This window comes from Pogoniulus pusillus, chromosome 19, assembly GCF_015220805.1.
Source record: "Pogoniulus pusillus isolate bPogPus1 chromosome 19, bPogPus1.pri, whole genome shotgun sequence".
NCBI classification, from domain to species: domain Eukaryota; kingdom Metazoa; phylum Chordata; class Aves; order Piciformes; family Lybiidae; genus Pogoniulus; species Pogoniulus pusillus.
In genome coordinates, this window is record NC_087282.1 from 13,477,829 (window position 1) to 13,492,091 (window position 14,263).

Here is a 14,263-nt window from a genome sequence, read left to right on the forward strand (position 1 = left end):
GCTGGCAAAATTCCCCAGGAAAAAAAGAAAGAAGAAAAAAAAGTTACTTTTCAACATCCAAGAGAAAGATTTTTATTTTCAATTTCAACATGGAGAATTACACCAGAATAACCAGATATGGTAGATCTTCCTCAGGACATAAGGTCTGAAACTACAGTCCTGTTGTACACCAGGTGCCCAAAGACACTGTCACTTGCCTCCTCAGCCAGACAAGGGAGAGAAAATGCAAGAAAAGGCTCCTGTGTAAAGATGAGGACAGGGAGAGCTCACTCAGTAATGATCCCATCACAGGCAAAACAGACTCAACTTGGGAGAAAATTACTTTATTGCCAATTAGAAGTCAGAACAGGGTAATGAGAAATAAAACCAGATCTTAAACCACCTTTCCCCCAGTCCCACTTTTCTTCCCAGGCTCAACTTCACCCCCCAAATTCTCTGCCTCCCCCTCTCAGCAGTGCAGGGGGATGGGGAAGGGGAGCTGTGGTCAGTTTATCACAGGCTGTTTCTGCCCCTTTTTCCCCCTCACACTCTTCCCCTGCCCCAGCATGGGGTCCCTCCCACAGAAGATAGTCCTCCATGAACTTCTCCAACACGAGTCATCGACAGGCTAGAGGTCTTCATGAACTGCACCTGTGTATGCCCCTTCCACGGGGCACAGTCCTTCAGTAACAGACTGCTCCAGTGTTAGCTATCCACAGTGTCCCAGCCTCCTTCAGGCACATCCAGTTGCTCACGTGTGATGTACTGCATGTGGGTATCTACTCCACCATGGACCTCCATGGGCTGCAGGTGGACAGCCTGCCTCACCATGGGTGTCACCACGGACTACAGGAGAATCTCTGGTGTCTGGAGGACCTCGTCCCCCTCCTTCACTGACCTTAGTACCTGCAGAGTTGTTTCTCACACATCTTCACTCCTCTCTTCTGACTGCTTCTGCCTGTGCATTTCCCACCCCTGCCCCTGCCTCCTTAAATAAGTTATCCCAGAGGTCACTGATGGGCTCAGCCTTGGCCAGTGGCAGGTTCATCTTGGCAAAAGCTTCTGGCAGCTTCTTACAGAAGCCACCCCTGTAGCCCCCCTGCCACACAAACCCATTCAGAGAGCCTGAGGTTTTTTGACACTGAAGAAGTTCTGACTATTGAAATGCAGAGATGATTATTGCAAGGCTTTCCACATTATCCAGGTCATTTTCTCATACATTAATAACATAATAGAAATTTATGGAAGGCTTTAGTGAATCTTAATTGCTCCCTAAGACCATGACTGAAATAGAAATCGTGACTGCATTCTGCATTGACTGCTACAGCAGATGCTGAGGATACAGAATCCTGAATTGAGGTTCCTTCCTTTAAGGGAAACTTCCAATTCTTCCCATTTCCTTTTCTGTGTTTTCTGTCAAGTCACACAATACTTTGTCGACTTCAGATTTTTGCCAGCTCTTAAAAAATGCTGTTAGCTTGTAGGCTAATACCCACACATTCTTGATAGCCCCCTGTGAAAGTTGTTTGGGAAGGGTGAGATGGATAACTCCAATATTTAGTTTGCTACTAGAAGGCTCTAATCTTTCCTTGAAGGCTTTTCTTATTCTTTACAAGGAGGAACATTTTAAACCAGAACACCACTGAAGAATTTCAATTGCACCTTCCTCACTAGCAAATGAGCTCGAAGTAGCCCAGTTACAATTAAAACATGACATCTTTATCACCCATTAATGATGAGAAATACTGTAAGTCAAGGACAAATCTGTTTACAGTGCAATAATCCACCTCAAGCGACTACCCAGGAGAATTTACCAATGCCTAAAAAATTGCCATAAATTACACTCCTAATGGAGAAGTCTGAAGTTTTTGACACAGCTCAGCTCTTGCAGATGCCACTGAATATTAGAGGTTTCTAAATATGCAAAAATAGAACTCCTTTGGTTGAAATTATGTCCCTCTGAGAAACTGGAAAACCCAAAACTGCAAAACCCAGGAAAAGTTTTTGAAGGCTGACTTAAAAACAAGAGCTGCATTCCAGTGTAATCTTCTGCATTTGTAACCTGTTCTAGAAGACAGATGCAGGACCATGTTTAGCAGGAACAGTTCCCACAGCCTTTCACACTGTTGCTAATTTCTTCTTCTAGTTTCTTCCTTTCCTCCTCTTTGGATATCCGTGTGTTTCTCTCTTCCCAGCTGGGATTGTTGTGACTATTCAGTACTTTGCTGCTCTGTGTGTGCCACATCTCGTAATAGAGGTTGTTAGCACTTGCAAGGAGATCTGAATGTCTACCACGCTCCACAACTTTACCCTGCAAGAGAAGGAGAGTCAGTCAATAACCAACATGACCAGCATCACCAGACCTTCTGCAGCACACCAACCAAACGTGTTTGGCTATGCTTGGTAACAAATTCACTGACACTAAGGAGCTAAAAGAGCACAGAGAGATTTGTACTAGAGTTCTCAGCACAAGAAGGACATTAACTTGGTTTGAGTAGGTATGGATGAGGCCAGGCTGAGAAAGTTTGGGCTTGTTCAGCCTGGAGAAAAGAAGGCTCCAGGGAGACCTTCTGCTGGCCTTTCAGGACTTTAAGGTTAGACCACTCAGAAAGCTGGGGACAGATTTTTGAGCAGGGCCTGTTGTGACAGGACAAGGGGTGATGAATTTAAACTACAAGAGGGAAATTCAGACTGGAAATAAGGGAGAAATTTTCTTAGGCTGAGAGTGGTGAGAGCCTGGCAGGTTGCCCAGAGAGGTAGTAGCTGCCCCATCCCTGGAACCATTCCAGGTCAGGTTGTTTGTTGCTCTAGTTTCAGATGTCCCTGTTGACTGCAAGGGGCTGGCCTAGATGAGCATTAAATGTCCCTCCCAAGCCATTCTGTGACTGTATGATTCAAAAAGCCAGACTCTTCACTCTGAGGCACACTTCTACATTCACAGACACCAAATTACCATAATGTATTCATCCTCCAGATCTTCTGTCTTCTGGGAAAAGACAGTGTTAGATGGACAACTATATGGATTTTATATTAGCTCTAAATTCTGATCTACAATTAAATCTACCTCCTTGTGACAGCTGCTGATGAACATGCTGGGAAAAGGAAAATGGTCCTGTCACTTCTATTACCAGTCATGCTGGTGGAATCTGAACAAACAGACACTTGACCAACATCACTGCAGAATTTACTTACACTTTTCAGTGGTTAGAGACTAGGTGTCCTGGTCTGAGCTAGGTCAGAACTAATTCTGTTCAGAATTTGGATTTCTCAGCTCAGGCTCTGCTCAGTGAGGCACTTTCTGGAGTTCAGGGCAGGTTTGCACAGCCAGGGGCTGCTTCTAGCAGGGAGAAGCTGATGGGGAGAGCTCCTGCCAAGGGCTGGGCTGCAGAAAGACCCTGGCTTGGCCCTGATCCTGGACACACCAAGGGCACTGCCACACCTTGTGGCCCACCTTAGAGTGCAGGAAGTCAGAGGTGGCACCTGCTGGGAGGACAGATGACCCTCAACTGACCAACAGGGGATTGCATCCCATAGATGGCACCTTCAGGAGAAAGCTGAAGGGTCAACAGGGTCAAGCCTCCTCTTCACTGACTGGTGTCCAAGGAAGATTCTGTCCCTTCCGCCTTCCAACTAATCCCTGTGTTCCTAAATCGAGTTCCAGAGCCCAGTTCCTGAATCTGGTTGCTATCTGCTACTGATTCTAGTCTGGGACTTGCCCAGTGCCTGCCCCCCACATCAGTGGTGCCATTGATGACCTCATTGCCATCAGGGGTTGGGCTCCACGTTAGTTTGTGTCTCTGTCTCTATTTCATGGGATTGTTCTCTCTATCCCAGATGATTTAGTTTCTTTCCCAGCCCATTAGTCTCTCTCCCTTCTTCCCTTTCTCTTCCCTTTGGAATGCAGAGGGACACATGGGGAGCCTCTGGCACTCATCTGGTTGCTGGCTCAGCTTCAACCCTCAACACCAGGCTTTTGAATTATGGCTTCTCATTCGGTTGGGATTTTTTAGTAACTCTTGAACACTCATCAAAAGTGTAACTGCTCTGTTCAGCTCCATAGCACAAAGATCAGTATCATTAGTTTACTCAGGAACTATTCTGATTTTGCCTAGGCAAAGATGCTGGAATGATGATGCTCTGTGTCTACTGCTAAGCAAAACCGGTCACCATCACCTCACCTCCACACCCCAGCTCTGTTTATCTGGTCCTAGCACACCACTGATCAATCAAGCTGGAACAACAAGAGGCACCCTTCTGCTGAGCAAAGGATGCCTCACAAAGCAGTCAGGCACCCCAAGTGCTACACCACCTGCCTTGCTCATTCACAGTCTTTGTTCCATCACCCCCACTCAGGGAAGCAAGTGCCCTGCCTGGTTTACAGCTTCAGGTTGTGCTTTTATTTGCAATGTAACAGTTACACCCTAACACAAAACACACTCTTAGCAAGCTGTGAAATCTTGCCTTGAAAACAAAAAGTCGCAGATTTTCTTGTAACACATTAAAAAACCACAAAACAGACGTTTTACCATGGAGTTACAGAAAGGATACACCTTGGGAAGTGATTGTGCAGTCAAAGCTGAACAGACAAGCTGATCAAAAGCAAACCAAAACTCCACAGAGCAGCAGGGGTGGTTTATTCCACTGCTTCATTTCTGAGCTGGAAGAGACCTTCAACCCAACATCGCCATGGCCATTAAACCATGTCCCAGAGTGCCATGTTCACCACCTCCCTGGGCAGCCAGTTCCAATGTCTGACTCTTTTCTAGTCAAGACATTTTTCCTAATATCCAACCTAAACCTCCCCTGGCACAATTTCAGGCCACTTCCTCTGATTCTATCACCTTCTACTAGGGAGAAGAGACCAATCCCCACCTCACTGCAACATCCTTTTGGAGTTGTAGAGAGTAATGAGGTCTCCTCTCACTCGTTCACACTAAACAACCCAAATTCCCTCAACTGCTTCTCATAAGACTTGTTCTCTAGACCCTTCACCACCTTTGTTGCCCTTCATGTGGAAGTTAAAATTCGTATAGCAAAAACAGTTCTGAATGTCAGCATTTCAGGAGATTTTGTTCTGATTCCTCATGAAATCTTTATCATACTGCAGGAATAATGTATTTTCTCTTAGATATGCATATTTTAGTCACTAAATACACCTATGATCACAAGCATATAAATAGCAACTGAAAAAAAATGAATCCAGGGATAAATTTAACATCTATTATCAGCAGATTAAAGCACTAGATTTTCAGCATTATCAGTTAAAAACCTGTGAAGGTATAACAAGGACATGTTTATTTTAAATCTATAGCCAGATAGGGGTAATAGAGAAGAAAATGGACTTAGGAGAGACTGAATATGAGGTAGGTAATAGCTGAATAGTGATATTAGTAAATCAAATCTTGAAACTTTTTTTTTTCCTTAGAAGCCCGAGGGAAGGGAATAATCACACTTTTCTCCAGGTACAATAGAGAACAGTGCCCAGATTTATCACATAATTAGAGTGAACAATCCTACAACCGTTTTATCTGCATGGAAACAGAACACACTGTCCTCCCTTCTTCCATTGAAAGAAAAATAAACAATGGGTGTATGTGAAAAACAGATACTCACTGAGAATGAGACAGAGATTGGGGAGACACGAAGAAAACTGATCTGACAGAAACATGAAGCAGATGGGATAAAACCCATGCAACATGAAGCCAGAGTAGCGATTTAAATCTGTCATAATCCAGCTCAAGAACATATAATTAAATGAATCCCCAAAGCCCAGCATGGTGGGGTTGGAAAGGACCTCTGGAGCTCATGTAGTCCAACCTCCCTGCTAAAGGAAAGGCACCCACAGCAGGTTGCACAGGATCACAATATCTAGGTAGGTTTGGAATCTCTCTAAAGAAAGAGACTCCACAACCTCTCTAGGCAGCCTGCTTCATGGCTCCAGCACCCTCACACCAAAGAATTTTCTCCTCCTCTTCAGATGGAACCTCCTGGGTTCCAGTTTGTGCCTATTGCCCCTTGTCCTGTTACTGAGCGCCATTGAAAAGAGTCTGTCCCCATCTTCTTGCTCTGCATCTTTCAGCTTTTGCTGAGCATTGGAAGATTCTCTCTCAGGTTGCTCTTCTCCAGGCTAAACAGCCCCAGGTCTCTCAGCCTCTCCTCCTCACAGAGTCCACTGGACTCTCTCCAGTAGTTCCCTGTATCTTTTGAACTGGAGAGTCCAGAAGTGGACCCAATACTCCAGATGTGCCCTCCCTAGGGCAGAATAGAGGGGCAGGACAAGCTCCCTCAACCTGCTGGTCACACTCTTCTGAATGCACCTCAAGACACCATTGACCTTCTTGGCCATGAGGGCACATTGCTGGCTCAAGGTGAACTTGTCCACCAGCATCTGCCTGTATGTTGAGTAAGACTGGACCCAGTACTGATCACAAACCTGTGAGCTCTTTTCTTCAGCCAGTTCTCAATTCAACTCACCGTCCACTCATCCAACTCATGCTTCCTAAGCTTCCCTGTGGGATGTTGTGGGAGACAACATCCAAAGCCTTGCTGAAATATGCAAGTGAAGTAAAAACACAACACACAAGAAAGTCTCACATCCCAAATTTCTGCAACTGATAAACTTAGCTGCAAAGAAGAGCAACACAAAGAGCAAAGCTTGGCCCAGAACTTCCTAGGTTGTTCATTTTCAAAGAAAGAACTTTCAGGAGCTTGGTGGGAGTGTAATACTTGCAAATGGACACACAGAGTCTAAACTTGACACTGACATGATGTGAAAATTACACATCACCAGGTGATGACCTCACCTTATCCAGCACGATGATTTCATCTGCATCAACTACTGTGGACAGCCTGTGAGCAATGAAGACTGAGGTCCGGTGCTTCACCATGGCCCTCATGGCACTAAGGATGTTCTGCAGGATTAAGAGGGAGAGAAACTCTTAGACGCTCCTGGGTGGTCTGAAGAGATAAAATACTGTCTGAAAACAAGCAAATTACTGTAAATCCGTTTTGAAAAGCATCTCTAGCACTGCTCAAGCTTTGCAATGAGATACAGCTATGAGTAGGGATAGAAAAAAAACAGAAGAATCCCAAGCAGGCTCTGATGAAGTCCTTCAAACTGCAAAAAACCCAAACAACCTCACATTCATCGAAAACAGCTCAAGGAACAGAGAGAGAGAAGTGTGACTTGATTTCAGGACAAACCTTCCCACATCACCATGCTACAATAGCAGTAAAGACATATGAAAATTACAAATCATCATCAAACTTCCCAATTGCTGGAAGTGAAAGAAAAAACTGCCTCTCAGTATCATGCCAATGTGGAACACAGAGTTAAAGCAATCATGAGAATTATCATTATTTTCCTCCTCTTTTCTTCCCCCCTGCTTCCTTTTCTCTTTCTTTCTTCCTTTCTTCCTCTCTTCCTTTCTTCTGCTGTCTTCCACTTTCCCAAAGCACACTCAGATCCAAGCAGTGCTAATTGGGACTTTGTGCCCTGGCTACAAGAAGCACGACACAGCACTCGCCTTCTACTCTTGAATACCCTCTGTCAGAAAACATCTCCATTACCAGAGATACTTCTGTGGAAAGGACTCATTTTCACTTGCTGTCTTTAAAGAGCATCTCTGCTCTGAACCTCTCAGCTTCACTTATGGCTCTTGCAATAAATACAGCAAAACAAAAGAGAGAAAGAATCCAAGTCGAGTTCTGCAGAACTGGGTGTTACAAACATTTCTGGTTCAATGAGGAGCTGGGCTACTGTTGAATGCTGCACTGTAGAGATGTGCAGTTTGGACTCAGATTTCTTTATGTCTGGAAAATGAAAGTAATTTAGTGATCACAGGTCAATAAATTTGCTTGATAATCTGCATAAGTGAACACAAACATAGCTCAAGCTCTAGGTTTTGATGACATTAGCTTGTGAAATTACTGCTGCTGTTGAGAGAGTCGAGTGTTTAAGCAAAGATATGGTTATGCAGCCTGATGCAGTTGCTGTGGCAGTGTCATGACATCAATGTCACAACACTCTGATGTTCCACAGCCCTTCCTGTGAAAGGAATACAAATTACTGCAGGTTACACCTCCCCAATTTGCATCCCCAAAAGATGCTGCACAATCACCAAGAGGTTTTCTCTTCTGCATGATATCACCATTGACTTATAAGACATTTTCAATGAGTGCTAGATGTCATCTAAAACACATTTTAAAGATGTGTTTTAGATGGAAAGGTTCACGCTCCATGGCCACATGAGGTACAGGAACAGCTTCAAGAGATAAAGGTTTAATGGTGAACAGGACATTGAGAGTGTAAAAGAGGAAATACACTCAGGGACAGAGCTGGTGTCTGAAGGTGAACAGACTCAGTATCTCTGTTCTGGCCTTCAGGACAAGAGACTTAGACACAGGATTTCTTAACCTCGCCACCAGGAAATCATGAAAGCAACCAGGTGAAAAGAACAGAATCCTTTCTGAGAGGAAAAGAAGGGAAAAGTGTCAGAGTCAGACATCATTATACCACTTAAGGTTCAGATTATTTTTTTTCATTACCTCTTCTGTAATTGAATCTAATGATGATGTGGCTTCATCGTAGAGAAAAATAAGTGGCTCCTTTAACATTGCTCTAGCAATTGCAACTCTTTGCTTTTCTCCTCCTGAACAGGGGGTAAGGAAATAGAGAAGATGAAATTACTATCATGCTATTCAAAATTCAACAGCAGCCATCACATTGAAACAGGTTGCCCAGGGAAGTTGTTGATGCCCCCTCCCTAGAAGTGTTAAGGTCAGGTTGGATGGGGCCTTGAGCAAGCTGGTATAGTTGAAGAAGTCCCTTGTCCATGGCATGGAGGTTGAAACTAGATGATGTTTAAAGTCCCTTCCAACCTAAGCCATTCTGTGATTCTGATTGCTTTGGGGGTTGCCTTTTTTTGCTTTTTTATATCCATCACAGTTGTTACTGATAAAGGTCTGCACATGTTACATGAGGTTATCACACAACTTCTCCTGATTCAAGACTGATCAAGCCTTTTAGAAAAGGGCAGAGCATTATTCTGTAGATGCTGCAAGGCAGGAGCCTCATACAGGTAACTAAGGATGACGTGCAGTATGTAACTCACACTATACACCAGGGAGTATAAGCTTGTTCACCTGGTGATTCACAGGCTTTTCTCACTTGCTCTCTGTGATAGGACAGGGAGCAATGGATGTAAGCTGCAGTGCAAGAGGTTCCATCTCAACTCAAGGGGAAACTTCTTTACTGTAAGAGTCACAGAGCACTGGAACAGGCTTCCTAGAGATGTTATGGAGTCTCCTTCTCTGGAGACTTTCAAGGCCCATCTGGATGCATTCCTCTGTGACCTGAGCTAGACTGTATGGTCCTGCTCTGGCAGGGGTTGGACTCAATGACCTCTCTCTGGGTCCCTTCCAACCCCTGACATCCTGTAATCCTATGTAAGCTGTACCCCATGCAGTAACTCCACACACATCCACCCTGGTTTCTCTCACAAATAAACACTGCTGCTGTTTTCGATTTCACACACCCTGCACAACCCTTTTTTCTTTCTAGCCTCTCCTTGAAATTAATCTTTTCCTCTATAATGACCCAGATTTAAAGTGTCATAGAATCACAAAACCATAGAACTGTTAAGGTTGGGAGAGACCTTTGGGATCAAGTCCAGCCACTCATCTAGAGCTCACAATTCCATCACTATTGCTAAGCTACTGCCATTAAACCACATCCCTCAGCACCACAGCCACAACCTTTTAAATACCTCCAGGGATAGTGATTCCATCACCTCCCTGGGCAGCCTATTTCAGTGCCTAAGAACCCTTTCTGAGAAGATTTTTTTTCCTAATATCCAACCTGAAACTCCCTTGACTCAACTTGAAACTATTTCTTCTGCTCCTGTCAGTTGCTGCATGTGAAGAGAGACCAACTCCCAACCTTACTCCAACCTCCTTTGAAGTAGTTGTAGAGAGCGATGAGGTCTCCCCTCAGTCTCCTCTTCTGAAAAATACCACAGTTTTAACCAGATTTCATTAAAGAATCACAGAGTATCTTTGGGTGGAAGAGACCTTCAAGATCATGCAGCCCAACCTGTGACCCAGCACTGCAGAGTCAGCACTAAACCATGTTCCTAAACACCAGGTTCACATGCAGTTTAAAGACCTCCAGGGATGGTGATTCCACCACTGCCCTTGTACTTAAAACCACCTTCATTAAGCAATCTAGGGCCTGTTTTTTCCTGATGTAACCCAGTTTCAGGCTAGTTTCCTTCCTTCACAATTCTTCAGCCAACATTTACTCTAGAATAACTGAGGACAACTTTCACAGACAGCAAAACAGGTGCATTTGGGAACTTAAAATCTGCTAAACATTTGGTATGCAACACAAACACTTTGTGCATTTGTTCTCCTTTGTTTCATTCAAGACTTCAAAACATTCCATTTAATACCACTATATCCTTGTTAATGTTCCGTTCCTATCAGGAGAGAACATGCTTTAATAAACCATTTAAAAGGCTGATAATCATGCTGCAGTTCACATTTTCAACTGTCTTTGGCAGAACTCAGTGGCAATTAGAACTGTACAATTTGCTCAGTCTATTTTAATACACTCCTTTTCTCTCTTTCCTTTAAAGCACATTCCAAACTCACAGTTTGACAGTATCCCTGTCTGAAAGACACACTGCAGTAGCAAAATCCCAGGTCTTTCCTTACTTTTGTAACATACCAACTTGCTTAATGTTCTTCCCCATTCATATTCAGGACAGCAGCAGGTTAGTTGTTTCATTTACAGAATCAGTACTTTGGGGCTGCTAGCACCCACTGAAATGGACCGCACTTGAAAAAGCCGAAATAACTTTGTTTTTATTATTTAATCAATTAATCAGTCACCAAAGACCAGAATTTTTTTCCTAATGTCTAATCTAAGCCTCCCCTGGTACAGGTTGAGGCCATTACCTCTCATCCTGTCACTTGGCACTTGGGAGAAGAGACCAATACCCATCTCGCTCCAACCTTCTTTCAGAGAGTTACAGAGCCAGGTATCCCCTCAGCCTCCTTTCCTCCAGGTTAAACAATCCCGTCTCCCTCAGCTCCTCCCCACAAGACCTATTCTTCAGGCCCTTCACCACCTTTGCTGCCTTTCTCTGGGCCCACTCCAACAATCTGTGTCTGCTTCAGAACCTACCTGAGAGCTTGAGTCCTCGTTCCCCAACCTGAGTGTTGTAACCATTTGGCATTCGAAGAATAGCCTCATGGATTCCCGCCAGCTTTGCCACCGCATGCACCTCTTCTGGAGTGGCACCAATATTGCCATACAGCAGGTTGTAATAGATAGTATTGTGGAAGAGAACAGCATCCTACAGGTAGGGAGAGATTAGGTTAGATGAGAAACCATGAACAAGAGTTAAAAACCTGTCCCAGATCCACCAAAGAAGTACGTACAGAATAGTTTATATTTTTCTATAATGCCTGAAGGTAAAAGCATTTGGGGAAATTTCCCAAAAATGGGAAAAATTTTGTGTCCTAAATATACATGTCGTGGATACTTTAACCACTTTGCTAACTCATTATGGCTGGTAATCAACTACAAAGCTACATCACTTAAAGCTGGAGGCAGTTTCTCATGAAGAGGCTTAAACACGTTTCAGAAATTGGATCTCTATGATGATGCACATAAAAACATCTTATTTCCTGCAAGGGCAAGAAGCATGGCAACTTCCAGAGGAACGAGACAACACCACGTGAAAGGATTGGCCCCCATTAAAGCACAGCATCAAAATACAGGGAACCACTCTTATGATGGACTGGTTGGGGAGAAAGAAACATGGTCTACCTGAGGTACAACTCCTATGGCCTTTCTCAGACTTTCCAAGCTGACATCTTGTATGTTCTGTCCAGCAACATAAATATTTCCTTTCTGAGGTTCATAGAAACGAAATAACAGTCTCACAATTGTGCTTTTCCTGAAATTTCAAAGAATTGAAACTTGTGTTACATTGCTGGCTTGCCATTTACAGACTCCAAACAGAACTGATGCCACACGCAAAAATAATGACAAGCGAAACACATGAAACACTTTAAGCACCAGAATTCTGCATCATTGATTGGCTTATTCAGTCCATTTACCCACCCTGACCCACTACCTCCTACAATGGCCACTTTTTTTCCTGCAGGGACTTCAAAAGACACTCCAGTGAGGACTTTCTGCCCCTCAAGGTATTCAAAATGCACATTATCAAAGGCGATGGAAGCAGTCTGTGGTGTGATCTGCAGGGGTGGAGCCAGCTCTTTGTCCTGTTAAAAGAAAAGTACCACTTTATCTACTGCCCAGAAGGTATCTCAAGCGGTTCAACAAGATGAATTGTCCATTTCCTAGCTCAAAAAAAAGGGACAGACACCGCAGCTTGGGTATGTTGAAAGTAATTACAACTCACAAGTGGAATAGGTTTGTTCACCCTTTTCCTCACAGAAGGTAAAAATTTCTCCTGTAAACACTGCCTCATAACTTCCTTTGCAGTAATAAATTCTGCATCATTAATTACTGATAAAATTTCCAGCACATGGCATGAATACTTAAATAAAACAACCTCAGTACAAACACAGCTTCCATGAAGCTACTTCTGCTGTCAATAGAAGGTTCTGCAAGAAAAAAAGAAGCTGCTGTTGCACAAGCTGCACTTAAAGAGGAGGCAGAACAGCATCCTTACACAACATCTTTCCTGAAGAGAAACTAAAAGCAGGGTGAAATGGTGGCACCACCAGAAACCAGACTCATGAAATACCCAGATACTTTAGGAAAATAAGCTACTACTTACTTTAATTTTGGTATCTACACTGAGAAGCGTGAACAAGGTATTCATATCTATGAGTGCTTGTCTTGTCTCTCTGTATACTGTTCCCAGGAAGTTTAGGGGAAGAGAAAGCTGGAACAACAATCCATTCACCATTACTAGATCTCCAACAGAAAGGCTGCCTTAAGACAAAAGGGATGTGAAAGAATAAGGAGACTTGAAAGGTTGTCTTGTTAGGAAGCACCAAAAGGTTTAAAAATAATAATCAATCAAATTTAGTTGCTTTTATCCCATCTTTAAACCCAGCGGTTTAAACAGTAAACAAAACACTCCCAGAAGATCAGGAAGGTGCCTGAAATGGCAATATTTGTGTGGGTTTCTCTTAAGAGATATAACAGCACCTGGAAAATAAGACAAGCAACACATCAGGAAAGTCACAGAAAACATTAGATTGTAAAGTTGACAGTTCCACAGAAAGAAACACAGATGAGGTCTAAATCAGTTAGAAGGGGGAGAACTAATACATGAAAGCGACAATCAGCCACAGACAAATTCAAATGATGGAATTTGTCATTATCAAGAGTGAGGCCATTCTTGCTATGTACAGCAGAGCTGCTAAACCACACAGTGGGGACCTCTGGGCAGCTTAACATCCAACAGGCTGATCAAGGGAGCACTCAGGATGACACACTACTAAAGGCAAGTGCTAGGTCAGTTCAGCTAAAACAGGTCCACAAAGATGATTTAAAGCCATAGTTTCTATCATCCTGCTTAAAGGCTATCCTAAATTTTCCTAAGGACAGCCATAAACTGCAACTCCTGACTTAACTCACTCACAGTTTAACTCTTCCCTGTCAAGGCATCTCCTTAAAAGAGCAAATCAGATTCAAAGACAACATACAAAGGTCGACCCTTCAAACTCATCTGATACTAACAATGTTTTAAACATCATTATTTTTACTTTAAAATCACATTGCTTTAGTTAAGTCTCATCCTCATGCTGCATTTACCTTCTGTATTTGGAGCCTGTATTGTGTTTTCTGAAACAAGCAGGCTTCACTTTATGAAGTAAATTAGACAAAGAGAGATTAAAACCTCATTTTAATAATGTGCCCTTATTAACCTAAGGAAAGTGGGGAATAGTGGTAGTAAAACCACTGGAGACAAAGCACAGAAGTATACACATACTGGGGAAAAGTTCTGCATCTTGCCAACACGGGAAAGAAAAAAGGGTAAAAAGAAAGGATCTTTGTATAAAGTCTATGGAAATATTTGTATTTACAGAAGTGTCTTTGATAATCCTTCAACAGAAACCTCCCAAAGTTGCAATTTTCTTAGGATCTTTTGCTAACTGCTAAACATTTAAAACGTTTCTATAAAATCATGCTAGATACTGCTGTGTATATGTGACAGAATTAATAACACTCCAAGAAACAGAAATATCCCTAACACTCAAAATGAACTATCACATGAACCCTAAGTTAATTAAC

At 43.1% G+C, this 14,263-nt stretch overlaps 1 protein-coding gene across 1 annotated transcript in view; it reads right to left on the reverse strand.

Annotated features, from left to right (window-relative positions):
* Positions 1-43: 43 nt before the first annotated feature.
* ABCB7 (ATP binding cassette subfamily B member 7) overlaps positions 44-14,263 on the reverse strand; it is a 44,707-nt gene continuing 30,487 nt past the window's right edge. Inside the window, exons 10-16 of the mRNA XM_064159370.1 lie at positions 12,798-12,955; positions 12,113-12,276; positions 11,816-11,945; positions 11,168-11,339; positions 8,527-8,630; positions 6,783-6,890; positions 44-2,290 (exon numbers count right to left, since the gene is read on the reverse strand). Coding sequence (XP_064015440.1) covers positions 2,072-2,290; positions 6,783-6,890; positions 8,527-8,630; positions 11,168-11,339; positions 11,816-11,945; positions 12,113-12,276; positions 12,798-12,955 — 1,055 coding nt within the window. The 3' untranslated portion in view covers positions 44-2,071. The remainder of the gene's footprint in view (positions 2,291-6,782; positions 6,891-8,526; positions 8,631-11,167; positions 11,340-11,815; positions 11,946-12,112; positions 12,277-12,797; positions 12,956-14,263) is intronic.